The sequence below is a fragment of the Podarcis tiliguerta genome (assembly GCF_965153285.1).
Source record: "Podarcis tiliguerta genome assembly, chromosome: 6".
Classification (NCBI taxonomy): domain Eukaryota; kingdom Metazoa; phylum Chordata; class Lepidosauria; order Squamata; family Lacertidae; genus Podarcis; species Podarcis tiliguerta.
The window spans coordinates 2,960,352-2,977,184 of NC_139539.1; the positions used below are offsets into that span (position 1 = coordinate 2,960,352).

The following is a 16,833-nucleotide window of genomic DNA, read 5'->3' on the forward strand; positions in this document are numbered from 1 at the left end:
TTGCTGCTTCAGCCCTGAACAAACAAGTACTTAGGGGTTGGGACCTACGGCAACATTTTTTGGCCCTACTTGTTTATATTAAATGCCAGTGACATGGAATATAACAGACTAATAAAAGAATAAGATCTTCCCCAAGTCTTGATCTCTTTTTGGGCTTTGAAATACCACCTTGAATGACATAGGACCTTTTCAAGTTTGACTGGTGGCTGCGGCAGGGTCAAAATTAATCCATACATTTAAAGGCAATATTTAAGAAACTCTACGGTAAACCCAACACTCCATATATGGTTTCAGCAAGACAGGGACTATTCAGAACCTCAGCCCTTCAAGGATAGAAGCAGTAGGGACTTGGTGTGAAGGAGATACACCCACCCCGGAAACGGAACGAAGCCATCAGGTAGCTTCAAGAATGGCTGTCTTGCAGGGAGAAGGTGGGCATTCTTCCTCTTGCCAGCTCAGACGTCTATGGCAAAGTTTCCCTCCTTACAGAACATAGTTTTTGGCAAATGATGTGATCAGAATGTGAGTTATGTCACCTGCAACTTGGAAACCTAAGACAGGTCACCCATGGCTGAAGTTGCGCAATGAAAGACACAATGACAACAACAGCATATTTATTTACAGTTGGGCTCAAACAATACATTAAAAAATACAAGAAACATAGTGGAAGGCTAGGGATAGAGCAGTTCTGGTTGGAAAAAGAAAATCACAGGGAGGGGGGAGAAAGGACTTTGGGAATAAATCAACATTGCACTCTTCTGATCATTATGTCAGCACAAGACTTCCTACTTCCCACACGGAACAATCCACCCTCCTCCCTGCCCTGCTGTTCTGGGGTTACTCCCAAATCATCGGAGTGAACTGCAAGGGCGCATTGGGTGGGGGAGCCTGTTGCACTAGCTGGAACTCTTCCATGCTTCTGCTAAAGCGCAGAATTAGTAGACTCCAGGCCCTAGTCAAGTACCCTAATGGTAGCTCAGATCAGAGTTCACCAAGGGATCCATAGCAAAAGTCGTAAGTGCCACGGCTCCCCCTTTGTCAGACCTTGATTTGTGGCTGGCGTGGCTTTGGCATGGGGGGCAAGGAAGCAATGGGTGGGGAGAGGAGCAATGCACAAGCGAGCCCCTTGTTCCTTGTGAACCTGCAGGCTAGTCTACAGGCTCACCCCAGTAGTTTCCTGCAGTTACCGCAGGGCAGGTAAAGTAAGACACACATAAGAGGCATCATCATTGATGACAAATGCATGTTTCACGGTCTCAAATATGTGTTCCCAAAGAGATTAATTTTCCATGGAAAAAATGCCCCCCCCCCCCAGTGCATGCCTCCCTTCCCCATGGCATACCCACTTTTGCTGGAACAGCTCGTTCATGAAGCAGAAAACTGCAACTAGACCATTCCACAATTAGACCTAATTTTCAGCAATTGAAAAAAATAATAATTCCAGTATTGTAATTCTGATTACAAATAAGCAAGTTTCTGTTTACCAAAGGAAGAGTTTACAACCATCTTCCAGTAAATTGATTCAGGCTTGTTTGCAATGCGCAGCGCACCACCAGCAGGAGAGCAGGGTGCTCCTGTCTCTGAGAAGGGAGACTGAGATCCATTGTGCTTGGCTAAAATAGAATTTGATAGTATAACCTTGGTCTTGTGACTACGTAACCTAGTTCACATAGAAGACGAGAGTAAAGCTGCCAATGCACTTCAATTTCTGGAGGGAGGGACAGAACTGAACAAGTGAGAAAAGCGGGTCGGCCAAATGTGCAGGGAAACGGGGTGGGAAGGGAGAACAATTCCTTTCTTTTGACATTGGGGTCAGGGGAACAGAACTCTCCCAGTTCCCTCCCCTCTCTTGCACATTACAGCAGCAGTTCCCAACATCTGAGCCATTGATTCCTTGGCACATGAACAACAGAGCACGTTTTCCAGTCTCTAAACCTCACCCAAATCCCAGTGTTGAGAAAATCCCCTGGGTTCCCCCCCAGGACTTCCAAGTAGCCTTCCTCCACTTTGCAGGCCCGTTCCATTTTTCAGCAGGCAGTGGTTCCACATCATCAGTTTATCGTGGTTCAGAGCAAGTAAGTGAGTGTCCTAAGACAATAGGTGTCTGCCACCGTCTGCACTGTGACACTCCCAGCATCAAGCAGCCCAGGGGAGGCAGTCTGAGAGCCCTCCGTGAGAAAACTGGAGCATGATGAGGCGGCAGCAGACCTTCTTTCTACCGCCTTGCTCCAAGCAAAGGCACAGCAAAAGGCTACGCTGTGCGATCACCAAAGGATGAATCTTCCCCAAACTCATTCGTGAATTTGTAACCATTGCAATCTCCTATTATTGTCATTACAGAAAATGAATGAGACGAAAAGGGAGGAGGGGAGAAAGATTACTCATTGAGGGGAATGCGTCTCGGCTAAAAAAGAAGAGAGAAAATAAATCCCTTATAACCAGAATAGGATAAAAGTTAAAATGCAAAATATCTACACACCCTCCCCACCAAGAAACCCGATTCCACGGACGCTGTGCCAAAGGTTACATTCCAAAAAATTGAACTATTTTTATTCCTTGTGTCCCCCACTCCAGCCGGGTTTTGTTTCCTTGGGAGAAACAGGAGAGAGGGAGAGAGAGAGAAAGTTCCCCACTTCCTTCCTAGGAGGAAACAGAGGGGACCAGCTGCTTTGTGCCACGTGGCGCCAGAGCATCTTCAGTCTATTTTCACAGCAGCGTAAATCTTGCGGACAAACATGTAGGCTGCATAGAAGCCAATGGTCCCCGTCAAGAGCCAGAAGGACAGCACCATGAGAGCTGTGTAGCCGAAGTACAGCAAGGAAGGAATGAACTCGACAATGTCCAGCTGCAAGAGAGAACCAGAAGGAGGTCAGAGGAAGCGTGCGCCAAAGCCTCTGCAGTAGCCCCCCTAACCCAAGGAAAAGCAGGCTGGGAACCTCCCTTGGCCTCCCACCTCAACCATGTTGTGTATCATGGAACATCCAGCAGGGCCAGGGCCTTCTCAGCGATGGCTCCAACCTGGTGGAATGCTCTGTCCCATGAGATTAGGGCCATTCAGGATTTAACCTACTTCCATTGGGCCTGTAAGGCGGAGCTATTCCGCCTGGCCTTTAATTTGAATTCAGCCTGATCTTTTATTTCCCTTCTCTTCCCTCCCCCTCCCCTTTTATGAAGATTACCTGCTCTGAGACCCCACAGCTAATTCTCCCCTGGCCCAAGTAGGACCAATTCAGCCAGCTAGCCCTGGGGGTTATCTAATTGATTTTTGAATTTTATTGTCATTCATGTTTTTATACTGTATTTTATGCTGTCTTTATAATCAAGTGTTTTAAATTTGTTGTTAGCCGCCCTGAGCCCGGTTTTTGAACCGGGAAGGGCGAGGTATAAATAATTTAAAAAAAATTATTTATTTTTCTCCCACCCGAAGTGCTCAAGAGCAGCAAGTTTTGCCACTCGACAGCCTGCCTGACCAGATATCGCAGCCCATTCAATAGTTACTGAGTGTAGGATTCGGATCTGGTGAAAACAGCAGCGGTACCTTATTCACAAAGTAGAAGACTGCGTAAATCAACACATAGAAGGCAGAACCTCCGGACACTAGGAAAGTCCTCCACCACCATCGGTAATCCTGGCAAACGAAGGAAAGACATACAGCATCATTCTGCCAGCACTCTCAACAACCCTCGCAGGTGCCCAGTCGTGTGTGGGCATCCACTGCTTTGCCCACACAAGCTCTGTGAGTGGCATGCTGTGACCGAGAGCATGCAGGTTTGAGATCTTCAGGTGTGGTGGGCAGTGGATCTGCAGCCCAGGACAGGGGGAGAGCCAGGCTGCTTTCATCCCTGAGGTTCTCTTCAAACTAGGCAAGACTGCAAGCTGAAGCCAGACTCTCCAGACACGTGAAAGTGTAAATTCTTCCTCGCAGAAACACAAGCCCAAAACCCTCCTTGCGCACAGAAAATGAGCATGCCAGGGAAAAGCCGACTTTCCTCCAGGATACGCTGGCTTTCTTGTGCAGTTCTGGAAAAGCATTACTGATCAATTCAGATGAATGTATTAACTGGCTTGTATACTTGAGGACAGGAGCTCTGTCTCTCTACCTAAATCTGATCCATGTTTCCCTTTGAGGCACCTTGCAGAACTGGGTTCCATTCCCTGCAACCCCCCAAAGACAACCCCAGGATTAATCTGCTCTATTACCTCTGCAAGCATCTTAAAAAGCAGAGACATCACCTTGCTGACAAAGGTCCGTATAGTTAAAGCTATGGTTTTCCCAGTAGTGATGTATGGAAGTGAGAGCTGGACCATAAAGAAGGCTGATCGCCGAAGAATTGATGCTTTTGAATTATGGTGCTGGAGGAGACTCTTGAGAGTCCCATGGACTGCAAGAAGATCAAACCTCTCCATTCTGAAGGAAATCAGCCCTGAGTGCTCACTGGAAGGACAGATTGTGAAGCTGAAGCTCCAATACTTTGGCCACCTCATGAGAAGACTCCCTGGAAAAGACCCTGCTGTTGGGAAAGATGGAGGGCACAAGGAGAAGGGGACGACAGAGGACGAGATGGTTGGATAGTGTTCTTGAAGCTACCAGCATGAATTTGACTAAACTGCGGGAGGCAGTGGAAAACAGGAGGGCCTGGCGTGTTCTGGTCCAGGGGGTCACGAAGAGTCAGACACCACTAAACAAACAACAACAACAACAACAACAACAACAACAACAACAACATTACCTCTGCACAGAGCTGGAAGTACACCATGACGATGCTGATCTGGGAGCAAGAGACCACGAGGATGATGAACACCAAGAAGAGGAAGCCAAAGAGGTAGTAGAACTGGTTCTCCCAAATTGCCTGGATGCGAGAGAAAATGTGCACAAAGGAGGAGACATGAATATGGTGGGACAGCTCTTGATACACAAGAAGCGTGTAGCTTCGCAGAAAAAGGCAGCGAAGCACACCTACATCACAAACCTCTATCCAATTCTCTCCACTTTAACCATGGCTTTTCCTCAAAGAATCGGGGGATTCTTCAATTGCTTGTGTAACCGAGTTGGCTCTAGACAGGTCTCCCAGAACTAAGTTGCATTTTCAGTTCTGCTGGACCATTTCCTCAGGAAAATTGTAAGGGATCCTGGATTCTCTCTATGCTCAGGAAAGGCATCTCAGTCTTGCACAGCAGCCAGACACCCATCCCTTCTCGCAAGGCATTCTCCAATTGGAGATAGTTAAAGAAGCAAAATGTTGCAGCTATATCTCTGGGGCTGCCACCACCGATACTGGAAGGCTCTGCAGGGCCACATCTCAACCTAGAGTGTAAAGCCCAGAAGACTTGACAAAGGAGAGCAAGCATTCTTCATCCTGCACACAGCCTGTCAGCATCGCCTTTGAGCCAGTGCCAACAACTGGGCTCAACCTCTTCAGCCCTGACTGGGCCAGGCAAGCTGGGAAAGCACTTCCAGAGACCTTCCACTGCAGGGAGCAGGTCTAAGTGCTGTGGACTCACAACTTAGAGCTGTGAGCACCAAAACTCAGTTCCAAAAGTCAGCGGAGCACACACACAAACGACAGCTCTGAAGTATAACTTCTTTTATTCTCTACAGCTATTGTATAAGCTAACTAAAGACTAATTGGAGACGCTGGGCTGCATGACTGTTACAGCTGCTTGAGCAGTCACTTTATGTATATACAGATAACACTCAGACTCCCTTTGAAGTCAGGCTGGAGTCGAAGAAGCAATGAGCAAAATCCGCCCTCTCCTTTCTGAAACATTGTCAGCAGATTCTTGCAATGGGAGGGGTGAAACATCCTCACACCCACCGAAAAACACTCTTGTTCTCAGTGCTATTTTTCTAGCATGAACTTCTCCCTGGTTCTCTTAGAATTCCAATGGCAGCCACTTGAGAGGTGCCGGAGCTGAGCTGAATAAAAGCCCTGCTTATCCTGACAGACCCCATCCCAACACCACTCTTTAAAAGGCACGTGGTGCACCTCTCTGGGAAGCCCACGTCCGAAAAGAAGAGGGCAGCAATGGCGCTTACGCTGAAGATGAAGAAAAGTTCAATGAACATGGCTCCGAAAGGCAGAATTCCAGCCATAAGGATCCTAAAGATGAGAAACAGAATTTGGTTACTGGAGGAGCAGGTTTAGATCCGGTGATGCTAGTTAGGGCTGCACACATTGCAAACCTAAGAGCAGGCCAGCTGGGTAAGATCCAAGGCCATTTAGTCAAGCGTCATTTCTGACAACAGCCAGCCAGCTGCTTCCAGGAAGTCCACAAGCAGGGTCTGAAGGCAACCCCTCTAGGCTCCTTTTCCTTCCCCAGAAACTAGTATTTCATTCGGTTACTATGGGGAATGGCAGTCCATAAGTCTATGTTCCCATCTATTCCAGCTCTGGGGCTGTAAGAAAGTTAGGAAGCTTCCCTCGTACTGTCAGCGTTTTGAGCCATCCAGCACAGAGTTGGTGACAACTCTGACAGACAGCAGCGCTCTGAACTCTGTAATCCAAGACCCTTTCAACAGGACATGACCCGGACTGAACCTGGCATCACCTGGCTCCAAAACATATGATCTGGCTCTGAGCTACAGTTACATCTTTTCATTCTCTGCCACTCAAAGTGCCTGAGCCCCACCCTGGCTGGTTGCAGATAATCCAGCTGACTGGGATGCTGGTGGTGGCAGCAATATAATAATAAATTTTTATTTATACCCCGCCCTTCTCGGTTCAGAAAACCGGGCTCAGGGCGGCTAACAACAAATTTAAAACACCTAATTGATGCAACAAAAAAACAGCATAAAATACAGTATAAAATGTGAATAATAAATTCAGAATTCAAAAGTCAATTTAGGGGGAAGAACCATCCAATAAACATTAGATGATCACCAGGGCTAGCTGGCTAAATTAGTCCTATTTGGGCCAGCGAGGAGACCAGGGGAGAATTAGCTGTGGGATCCCAGAACAGGTAATCTTCATAAAAAGGGGAGGGGGAGGGAAGGAAGGGGAATAAAAGATCAGGCTAAGTTCTAATTGAAAGCCAGGAGGAATGGCTCTGTCTTACCGGCCCTGCGGAAGGAAGTTAAATCCTGCAGGGCCCTGGTCTCATGGGACAGAGCATTCCACCAGGTCAGGGCCATCACTGAGAAGGCCCTGGCCGTGGTGGAGGATAGTCTGACTTCCCTAGGGCCCGGGACCTCTAAACTATGATTATTCATGACAAGATAAGCCGTCCAAGAGGCAGAACTGCTTGCCCTTCCAGCAACGGAACAGCACATCCTTTTAAAAATAAAACCTTAGATGGAGCCATCAAATTCTGGGTAGCTCAACTGAATCCCAAACCCAGCCAGCAGCAGCAGCAGCATCAGGGCTCCAGCTCCTATTTAGAATAATCAAATCCTAGAATTGTAGAGTTGGAAGGACCCCAAGGGTCATCTAGCTCAGCATTTCCCAACCTTGGGCCTCCAGCTGTTTTAGACTACAACTCCCATAATCCTCAGCAAGACCAGTGGTCAGGGATGATGGGAATTGTAGTTCGAAAACAGCTGGAGGCCCAAGGTTGGGAAACACTGATCTAGCTCATCCACCTGAGGAGCAGGAATCTTTTTGCCCTGTGGAATTTGAACCCATGACCCTGAGAGTCTCATGCTTTACTGCCTGAGCTGGCAGTGGAAGGGCCTAAGGATCTTTCCAGCTTTTCTGCAGCAACTTGCTCACTGATCCCCAAAAAGAAGAAAAGAAAGAGCTACCCAACCGTCATTTGGCCCAGCTGCGCAGGAAAGGGTTTTCTGGGTCACTCACCCGACGAATCGATTCATGTACCACCTCTGCTCCGGAATCTGCCTTGGAATCTGATTGGTCCGCACAGGATTGTCGTAAGGCTGCTTGCGAAATCCGAAGTAGTATCCCAGGTAGACTAGGGGCAAGGAGATGCCGAACCACATGCAAAGGAGAGCCACCATGGTGGGGAAAGGGACCTGCAAAACAGCAACGCAACTCTTAGAACGGGTGGCTGGCACAAGGTACGGCAATGGCTGAACGGGACCTGGCAAGGCAAGATGTACCCAGAGCCACCCCTTTGCCCCAGAGCATCAAGACGGAAGGTTCGCAAGGTGATACTATGGCCTAGCATTTCTTTAGAGAAGGAGTGGGGAAACTTTCGCAGTCCAAGCACCTCATTCCCTGCTGGGAAGCCTTTGGGGGACCACATAATAATGGCAGTGAAGCTAGAGAAACAGGTGAGATTATTTTATTTTTTTGGTGCAGTTGCCCACATAAAAGCCAGAGGTTTCCACGCAGGGTTACAGCCACACACCCCTCTCCCCAACCTGGCAGGCAAGAGGCATTGTCACAGTTCAAAGACAAACGCCCTGCTGGGCAAAAGCACTTGAAAAGACTGGTGCGGCTGGCACAGCTGGATCCTGGGCTCTGCACATCTGCCAGATTTGGCCCAGGAGATAAGGATCTGGTCCACCAGCCAGAAAGGGCTCCCTGATCTGGAAGACACCAGATTGGTGAAGGTGAGTCTAAGAGAACCTGCCTGCCGGGGGGGGGGGGTGAATGCAACACCAGGCAGCTAACGCGGTTTCCTAATTCCTAATGTTCAAAATGTGTCCTGCTTGCATATTTCACAGAATATTTTGGAAAAATCAAGATTTAGAAAATTGTTCTTAAATGTCTTTTTTAATAGCTACAGAAATGGCAGCATCCTCTTGGGGGTGGGGCCTGAGGGAAGCAAGATAATTTCCTTTCACAGAATGTATCAGGAAGCTTTTAAGGTCTCATGTATTGTTATGTTCTTTTATATTCTGTTGGAAGCTGCCCAGAATGGCTGGGGCAACCCAGTCAGACGGGTGGGGTACAAGAAACAAATTATTATTATTATTATTATTAGTAGTAGTAGTAGTAGTAGTAGTAGTATGTGTATATTAGTAAAGGTAAAGGGACCCCTGACCATTAGATCCAGTCATGGGTGACTCTGGGGTTGCGGCGCTCATCTCGCTTTCTTGGCTGAGGGAGCCAGCGTACAGCTTCCGGGTCATGTGGCCAGCATGACTAAGCCACTTCTGGCGGACCAGAGCAGTGCACGGAAACGCTGTTTACCTTCCTGCCGGAGTGGTACCTATTTATCTACTTGCACTTTGTTGTGCTTTTGAACTGCTAGGTTGGCAGGAGCAGGGACCGAGCAACGGGAGCTCACCCCGTCGCGGGGATTCGAACCGCCGAACTTCTGATTGGCAAGTCCTAGGCTCTGTGGTTTAACCCACAGCGCCACCCATGTCCCTATGTGTATATTAGGGAAGGCAAAACATATGAGAAGCTTAAAAGGAGCTAACCAACATTTCTTATGTCTCAGAACATATAAACAAACACAAATTATGAATGTAAGAGTTAGAAAAGAGTAGACCAAGCCAAGTGTTTCTAGAGAGAGCAAAGAGAGCTGGGAAGATACATACCGCTCCCGACGAGTGTTTGCCCCAGATGAAACAGTTCAGGACGAAGCATATCCCAAAGACGACTCCTGGGTACAAGGTGGCTGTCTGCAAGGAGCAAAACAAGCAGGACTGAATGATGCCAGTGGCAGACGGTGTCAGCAAGGCTCATCCAAGGAACTTAATGCAGCTTCTACGCCACTTCACAGCACCAGGCGCAGAAGGCAGCAGCCTGAGAGCCCCTGCGAGAGCCAGTGATCCACAGACCAAGCTATGACTCACAAAGCCCCCGATTCAAATTCCAGATCTGCCATAGATTAGTCCCCTCAATACACACTGCTTCAGCACCTGCAACTGTTGGGATGTTCCATTCCCTCTTAAGGAACAGACATGGGACTGTTGCGTGTCCCATGCCTGTCACACACACCAGCATTGTATGCTGGGAACTTCCGTTTGTGTACAGCTTTGTTTTGCTTTGGACACGAAGGAGATCAGACATGTTTCCTTTCGTCCTGATCTACGCTGAATAAGCCTGCTTGTAAATATGCTCACACAGCCTCTCCTGCCACTTCTGTTTGTGCAGCGTTTCTCTGCTGAATAGCGTGCTCCGTCTTCTAAAGCCTGGGTTGCAGATTTATGCTGCACCAAGGACCGGAGTTTGCGTGGCACACCAGCATTGGGCTGGAGCCAGCTGGGGGCCTGCCAATTGCCCCCGTTTCCTTGGGTGCATGCCAACAGCAACATGGTGATAACAATATTGACCAGCCACACGGGACTGTTGTAAAGATTGCAACGGGAGAAGGAGTGCAAAGTCTCTGCACACTCAAAGATACTTCCTTTCAGTTTTATCAAAAGGGACTTCCAGTAATAAGCACATAAAATTGCTACCGACCCACCTACCTAAAAATGCTAGGAATCATCCTCATCTCAGTTTGCACTCCTGATGCTGTGGGGTAAAAGTCTGAAAGCATCCCAGAAGCAAACAGTGAAGTCCCAGAGCAGAGACTAAACACAAGATTTGATGTGGAGAAGCAGCCAGGCCTTGCCAAGCCAGTCAGAAGCAAAAGCAGCAGGGACCTGCAAAGCTGCATGAGTTACTCAAACAGCCAAATACAACTTATTTATTTAAGGAATCTGTAGTCCTCTTCACTCTGGAGCCCCAGGGTGGCAAGCAACATTTTAATGGCAAACACTAATAAAAATCTAGAACAAAATAAATCAATATCATAAAACCCACCAGTGATAAATAAAACAGGAGGCGGCAGCAAGAAATCATTTTCACTGTGCCCTTTTCCCCCTCCCCAAAGCCTGATTTCTTCAATTATGCCTGTTTTCTGTTGTAATGCAAAGGTCAGATTCCAAGGCATCACACCCCCAGCAACTCCATCCCGAGGTTATGCCAGGGCCCCTTCCAACAGCCACAGTGGTTATTTCATCATCAGAAACAAATGAGGCTCTGCAGTTTGCCCTCATGCACTTTCCCAAGTCCCTTGGGGTTTGTGAAGATCAGTATCACTTACGCAGAAAGCCCCTTTCTTCCACCGGTGGCCTTTCAGTGTCCGATAGAGTCGGCCAGCGGAGAAACCACCAAAAACCCTAGTGCAGAGGACACAGAGAGGAGAAGCAGAAGGTTACCTCCCATCACAGGTCAGGCAGAGGGATGATGGCTGACGCAAAGGACAAGCCACAAACTTACCCCATGAACATGAAGAGGAAGCAGGCTGTGGTCATCAGGGCACCTCGGCTGGAAGGAGACAGCATCCCCAGCATGGCCACAACTGAAAGGCAAGGAAAGGAGGATTAAGGGCCACAAACCAATACTCCGCTACAGAAAGCCAACCTGCCGGAATTCAAAGAGAGCCCTTGCACACTGAGAAGGGGTGTGTGTGCTTTGCTGAGTATTCACAAAGCACATTTGTTCACCGCGGCACTATTTTTCAACTTTTCTATCCCCACTTGTTTTTTCAAACAGGCTTGAAGTGGGTTAGCGAGCAGTCATGAAAATAAATAATAATAATAATAATAATAATAATAATAATAATAATAATAATAATAATTTATTTGTATCCAGCCACTCTGGGCCGTTTCCAATGAAGATTAAAAATATATTAAAATGTCACACGTTAAAGCTTCCCTAAACAGGGCTGCCTTCAGATGTCTTCTAAATGTCAGGTAGTTGTTTATCTCTGACATCTGATGGGAGGGCTTTCCACAGGGCGGGCGCCACTACCGAGAAGCCCCTCTGCCTTGTTCCCTGTAGCTTTGCTTCTCACAGTAAAGGAACCACCAGAAGGCCCTTGGCGCTGGGCCTCAGGGTCTGGGCAGAACGATGGGCGTGGAGACACTCCTTCAGATATACTGGACCGAGGCCGTTTAGGGCTTTAAAGGTCAGCACCAACACTTTGGATTGTGCTCGGAAACGTACTGGGAGCCAGTGTAGGTCTTTCAAGACCGGTGTTATATGGTCTCGGCGGCTGCTCCCAGTCACCACTCTAGCTGCCGCATTCTGGATTACTTGTAGTTTCCGAGTCACCTTCAAAGGTAGCCCCACGTAGAGCCCATTGCAGTAGTCCAAGTGGGAGATAACTAGTACATGCACCACTCTGGCAAGACTGTCTGTGGGCAGGTAGGAGACATAATCCCCAAAGAGCTCCAATATACATTTAAAGCAAACAACTATTAACAGCACACAATTCTCTAGAATGCAAAGGGGTCTTTCAAAGGGGTGGGGGACATCAGTAAGTGGCTCCAAGAGGAAACTGACACCTGAGAATCAGTATGCAGACAAGCCGATGTCTTGGCAATTGCCATAATGGCTTTGATGTAAGGCCACACATCCCAGCACAGAGGGACCAGCTTGTTCAACAAGCTGTCTTCCTCCTTAGCCCGTAGAGTCTCTTCTCCCCTGCCCCTTTTCACAAAGAAGCACTCCCAGGCTCCCCGGTTGGATACTCACAAATAACAATCAGGATCATGCAAAAGAGCTGGATTCCGGAGCCCAGGAGGGAGCTGAGGATCATGGGATACTGAGGCGGCCTGAAAACATCACCGTGCACCAACTTCCACCCAGATTCCTCCATGGTGTCTTCCTGCAGGGAAAATCGACACACAGGGGGAATGAAATCAAGCCCCACGAAAGGGACTGCTATTCTCCCCACCCCCACTGCCACAGAGATGTGCAGAGCATGTCCTCTCTTCCCCCAGGGCTCTCCTCTTTGCAGCGAGTCACCACATGACACAAAACCTTAAAGCCCTTCTGGGTGCTGCCTGCAGCTGAAAAGTGTTTCACCCCAGCAAGGAATGAGAAGGCAGGCCTGGCAAGGTCTACCGAGAATCTGCCATTAAGTGGTTAAGCCCCAGTATGAACTCTGGACTAGCAAGGGACTCTCTACCCACATCACTAGCTATGGAATTTGATGCCACAAGACACAGCAGCGCTTTAAAAAAGGGATCGGTCAGGTGAACAGCAGAAAGTGACCAGGTGGCTACTGGACATTCTAGCTATGTGCTACCTCCAGGTTCAGCCTTGCTCCAATGGGCTTCCCAGAGGCATCCACCTGGCTGACAATACTAATAATTTATTATTTATACCCCGCCCATCTAGCTGGGCCTCCCCAGCCACTCTGGGTAGCCCCCAACAAAATATCAAAACACAGTAATGCATCAAACATTAAAAGCTTTCCTAAGCAGGGCTGCCTTCAGATGTCTTCTAAAAGTCTGGTAGTTGTTCTCTTTGACACCTGGTGGGAGGGCGTTCCACAGGGCGGGTGCCACTACCGAGAAGGCCCTCTGCCTGGTTCCCTGTAACTTGGCTTCTCGCAGGGAGGGAACCACCAGAAGGCCCTCGGAGCTGGACCTCAGGGTCTGGGCAGAACGATGGGCGTGGAGACACTCCTTCAGATATACTGGACCGAGGCCTTTAAGGGCTTTCAAGGTCAGCACCAACACTTTGAATTGTGCTTGGAAACGTACTGGGAGCCAATGTAGGTCTTTCAAGGCCGGTGTTATGGGAAACCCAGTGCTGAATAAAGTCGGATTTAATCCAGCTGAGCTCCTCTTACATTCTCTACCCATTTCCTTGGCTACCTCCCCTCTACCCTTCTCAAAAGGAGAGTCTGGGAACCTTCTCAAGATGCAAGGAAGGGTCCCCACTCCCTCTCCACCCCACCCCACCTGCCAGCCCCAAGCACATCATGCCTTCTCGTACAATGTCATCTTCCTTGTTGTAGTTGGCAATATCCTTCCGGAGCGTCCGGATGATGATCATGCTGAGAATACCTGAAACGAATAAGACCTGGAATGAATGAATTGCGGTTTATTCCACTGAGCACCTAAGCACCTGCAAGCCAGCAGCACATGGGAGCAGAGGGCCATGAGGAGTGATGCATCAGTCGACACAGAGTCCCCCACAGTCCACATCTGCCCACATGTTCTCAGACAGTAGCAATGGGGGGTGAGGTTGGGTTCTCACAGCAAGAATTGCACTTTTGAGTCCCCTACACCAAAGGAGGTGGAGCTGCTGCTGCTGCTGCTGCTACAAGTATTCATTTTCACATTTTCTCACGCCTTCTGCTAACGCACATGGGGCCGCAGCAAAAGCAGAGGAAGTCGCCACTTGGGCAGGACCTTGGAGAGCATTCTTTTCCTCTTCAGAGGCATTTTAAAAGTGTCTCTTTCTTGGGCTGCCATGTTGGGCAGTGGGGCCCAAGGGGAGGAGGGGAGAAAAGCAAGGTAGCCAAGTAAAGGGAGCCAGAGGGATCTATACCTGTTCTGGGATATACTCAAGATTAAGTTATAACCCCTGTAACACCCAGGACTTTATCATAATCACACCAGTGTTAATACCCTTACACCTCTTTTTAACCAGGTAAACAGTAACTCTGTGTCATAGTGGAATGACCTGTGTCCTATGCATGGACTGTTTGAAGTATTTCATATATTCCTCAATAATAATAATAATAATAATATTTATTTGTTTGTTTGTTTGTACCCTGCTCACCTGACTGGGTTGCCCAAGCCACTCTGGGAGGTTTCTAACATATATAAAAACATTATAAAACATTACACATTAAAAAGCTTCCCTATACAGTCCTACCTCGGGTTACAGCCGCTTCAGGTTGCGTTTTTTCAGGTTGCGGACTGCCGAAACCCAGAAGTACTGGAACGGGTTACTTCCGGGTTTTGGTAGTCGCGCATGCGCAGAAGCGCTAAATCGCGCTTTGCGCAGAAGCGCCGAATCGCAACCCGCGAGTGCACAGACGCGGGCTGCGAACTGCAAACACGCATCCCACATGGATCACGTTTGCAACCCAAGCGTCCACTGTACAGGGTTGTGTTCATATGTCTTCTAAAGGTTATATTCCATTCCACTCTATTCTAAGCAGATAAAGTTTTTTATTGAACCTATTCTTATTTTTTTAAAAAAAATAATAATCACTACATCCCTCGTTTCTTGCAATGCTCTTGTTGTGCACCAGGGGGCGCTCCTTCCTTCCAAAACGGGTCAAAAGGAAGACTTGTGCCTTGGCCTGCCCTCATGAAGCAACACAGTTTCCATCCAGTGCGCAGGGCCTGTGAGTTGCCCAAAGACACAGGCATGCTGAGGAAGTGGCACATACAGGGTGCAGCATGGACTGTGGCCCGTACCCTACACTGCTTGGCCACAACTGAAGGGAAAGCAATGCACAAACCAGCCCTGCTGCAGCTCAACCCCATCTGCAGGCAGCAAAACTGAGACACAGGCACCAGGCACTGAGCAAAGACAAGCAGCTAAGGACACTGACGGACACACAAGTTGCTGGTGAAGAAAACCGCAGTGACCAGACCGGGTGCCAGAAGCAGTCAGTACATATTTACAATCAGCTTCCAATCCTCCTTGCAATACCCTCACAGTGTTTCAGAGCCTACCTATGAAGCAGAATGAGGAGGCAGAGCGGAACGTGCCATTCTAGGCCTGAGACTGTGTTTCCACACCAAGGACTCCTTGCAACCACAACAGGGTGAAAAAAAAGGTGGGCTAGAAACCGCAGCCCTTATGTGTTGGGTTTTCTACAGGCACAGGGTTTCTCTTTTGTTTTATTATGAGGCAGTCTTTCCAAAGTGCTTCTGCATGGGTAGTAGACCCAGCCAGGATCATCGGGCCACGTGGTGAGGGTAGGATGTGAACCCAAGCCCACTGGACTATTTCTGATTTGTTACTCTTTCGCTCAGCATATACATAAATGATAGCCCAGCTGAGTCTACACGACTTAGGTAAAGGTAAAGGGACCCCTGACCATTAGGTCCAGTCGCGGGCAACTCTGGGGTTGCGGCGCTCATCTCGCTTTACTGGCCGAGGGAGCTAGCGCTTGTCCGCAGACAGCTTCCGGGTCATGTGGCCAGCATGACTAAGTCGCTTCTGGCAAAACAGAGCAGCGCAAGGAAACGCCGTTTACCTTCCTGCCGGAGCGGTACCTATTTATCTACTTGCACTTTGATGTGCTTTCAAACTGCTAAGTTGGCAGGAGCTGGAACTGAGCAACGGGAGCTCACCCCGTTGCGGGGATTCAAACCACCGACCTTCTGATCGGCAAGCCCTAGGCTCTGTGGTTTAGGCCACAGCGCCACCAGTGTCCAGTCTCTTTTCCTACCGTATAGTGGCAAGACCACCCCTCTCCACCCAACAAAAACCCCTGGCTTCTCTCTTACCCGAAAGGAAGAACACGACCACGACCGAGTTAATGATGGAGAACCAATGGATCTGCACGTCACTCATTGTGAGGTAAGTGTCCCAGCGAGAAGCCCATTTGATGTCGCTTTCCTACAGGAGAAGTTTAGCTAGTTAGTAGGTTAATTGAGTTGGTCCACTATTATTCCCACGCGGGAGATGGAAAGTTGAGGCAAAGGGGTAAGTGGGGCATTTGCTTTTCTGCAAATCAGTGCTTTATGAATAAAGAAATAACCCACAGGAGTTGTATTCAACTAGGTTCCACTCAGAAATTAATGGCCCCAAGCTAGCCATGCCCATGGATTTCAGTGGGTCTACTCAGAGCATGACTGGCACTGGATGTAAACACAAACAGACCCCGCTGCCCAAGAAGAAAGCAAGACAATAATCCTAAAGATCAAGAGAAGATCAGCTCGGCTCCATCTGTTGACCGGGGAAGGAGCAATTGCAGGGAGCTGGCATTTCCTCTGCTCACCTCCCTGTTAGCATGTACATTCAGCTCCAACCAACAAGATTCCCTGGGACTGCAAACTCTGGGCCCATGCATCAGCCAGAGGTCTAAAGGCTGCTAAGTTCATGCTACAATTCACTTGACAGAAAGAGGGATTTAAATCTTGTACATAAATAAACAAACGACACGAAAAGGCAAATCACCCCAAATTCCGAAGCAGCAGACTAGGGGACAAAAAGGCACACCAGCCAG

At 48.5% G+C, this 16,833-nt stretch overlaps 1 protein-coding gene across 1 annotated transcript in view; it reads right to left on the bottom strand.

The window, feature by feature from the left end:
- Positions 1–597: 597 nt before the first annotated feature.
- Positions 598–16,833, bottom strand: part of TM9SF4 (transmembrane 9 superfamily member 4) — a 31,670-nt gene continuing 15,434 nt past the window's right edge. Inside the window, exons 8-18 of the mRNA XM_083447421.1 lie at positions 16,112–16,223; positions 13,632–13,702; positions 12,381–12,513; positions 11,121–11,202; positions 10,945–11,020; positions 9,449–9,532; positions 7,794–7,969; positions 6,038–6,101; positions 4,731–4,850; positions 3,539–3,628; positions 598–2,845 (exon numbers count right to left, since the gene is read on the bottom strand). Coding sequence (XP_083303547.1) covers positions 2,696–2,845; positions 3,539–3,628; positions 4,731–4,850; positions 6,038–6,101; positions 7,794–7,969; positions 9,449–9,532; positions 10,945–11,020; positions 11,121–11,202; positions 12,381–12,513; positions 13,632–13,702; positions 16,112–16,223 — 1,158 coding nt within the window. The 3' untranslated portion in view covers positions 598–2,695. The remainder of the gene's footprint in view (positions 2,846–3,538; positions 3,629–4,730; positions 4,851–6,037; positions 6,102–7,793; positions 7,970–9,448; positions 9,533–10,944; positions 11,021–11,120; positions 11,203–12,380; positions 12,514–13,631; positions 13,703–16,111; positions 16,224–16,833) is intronic.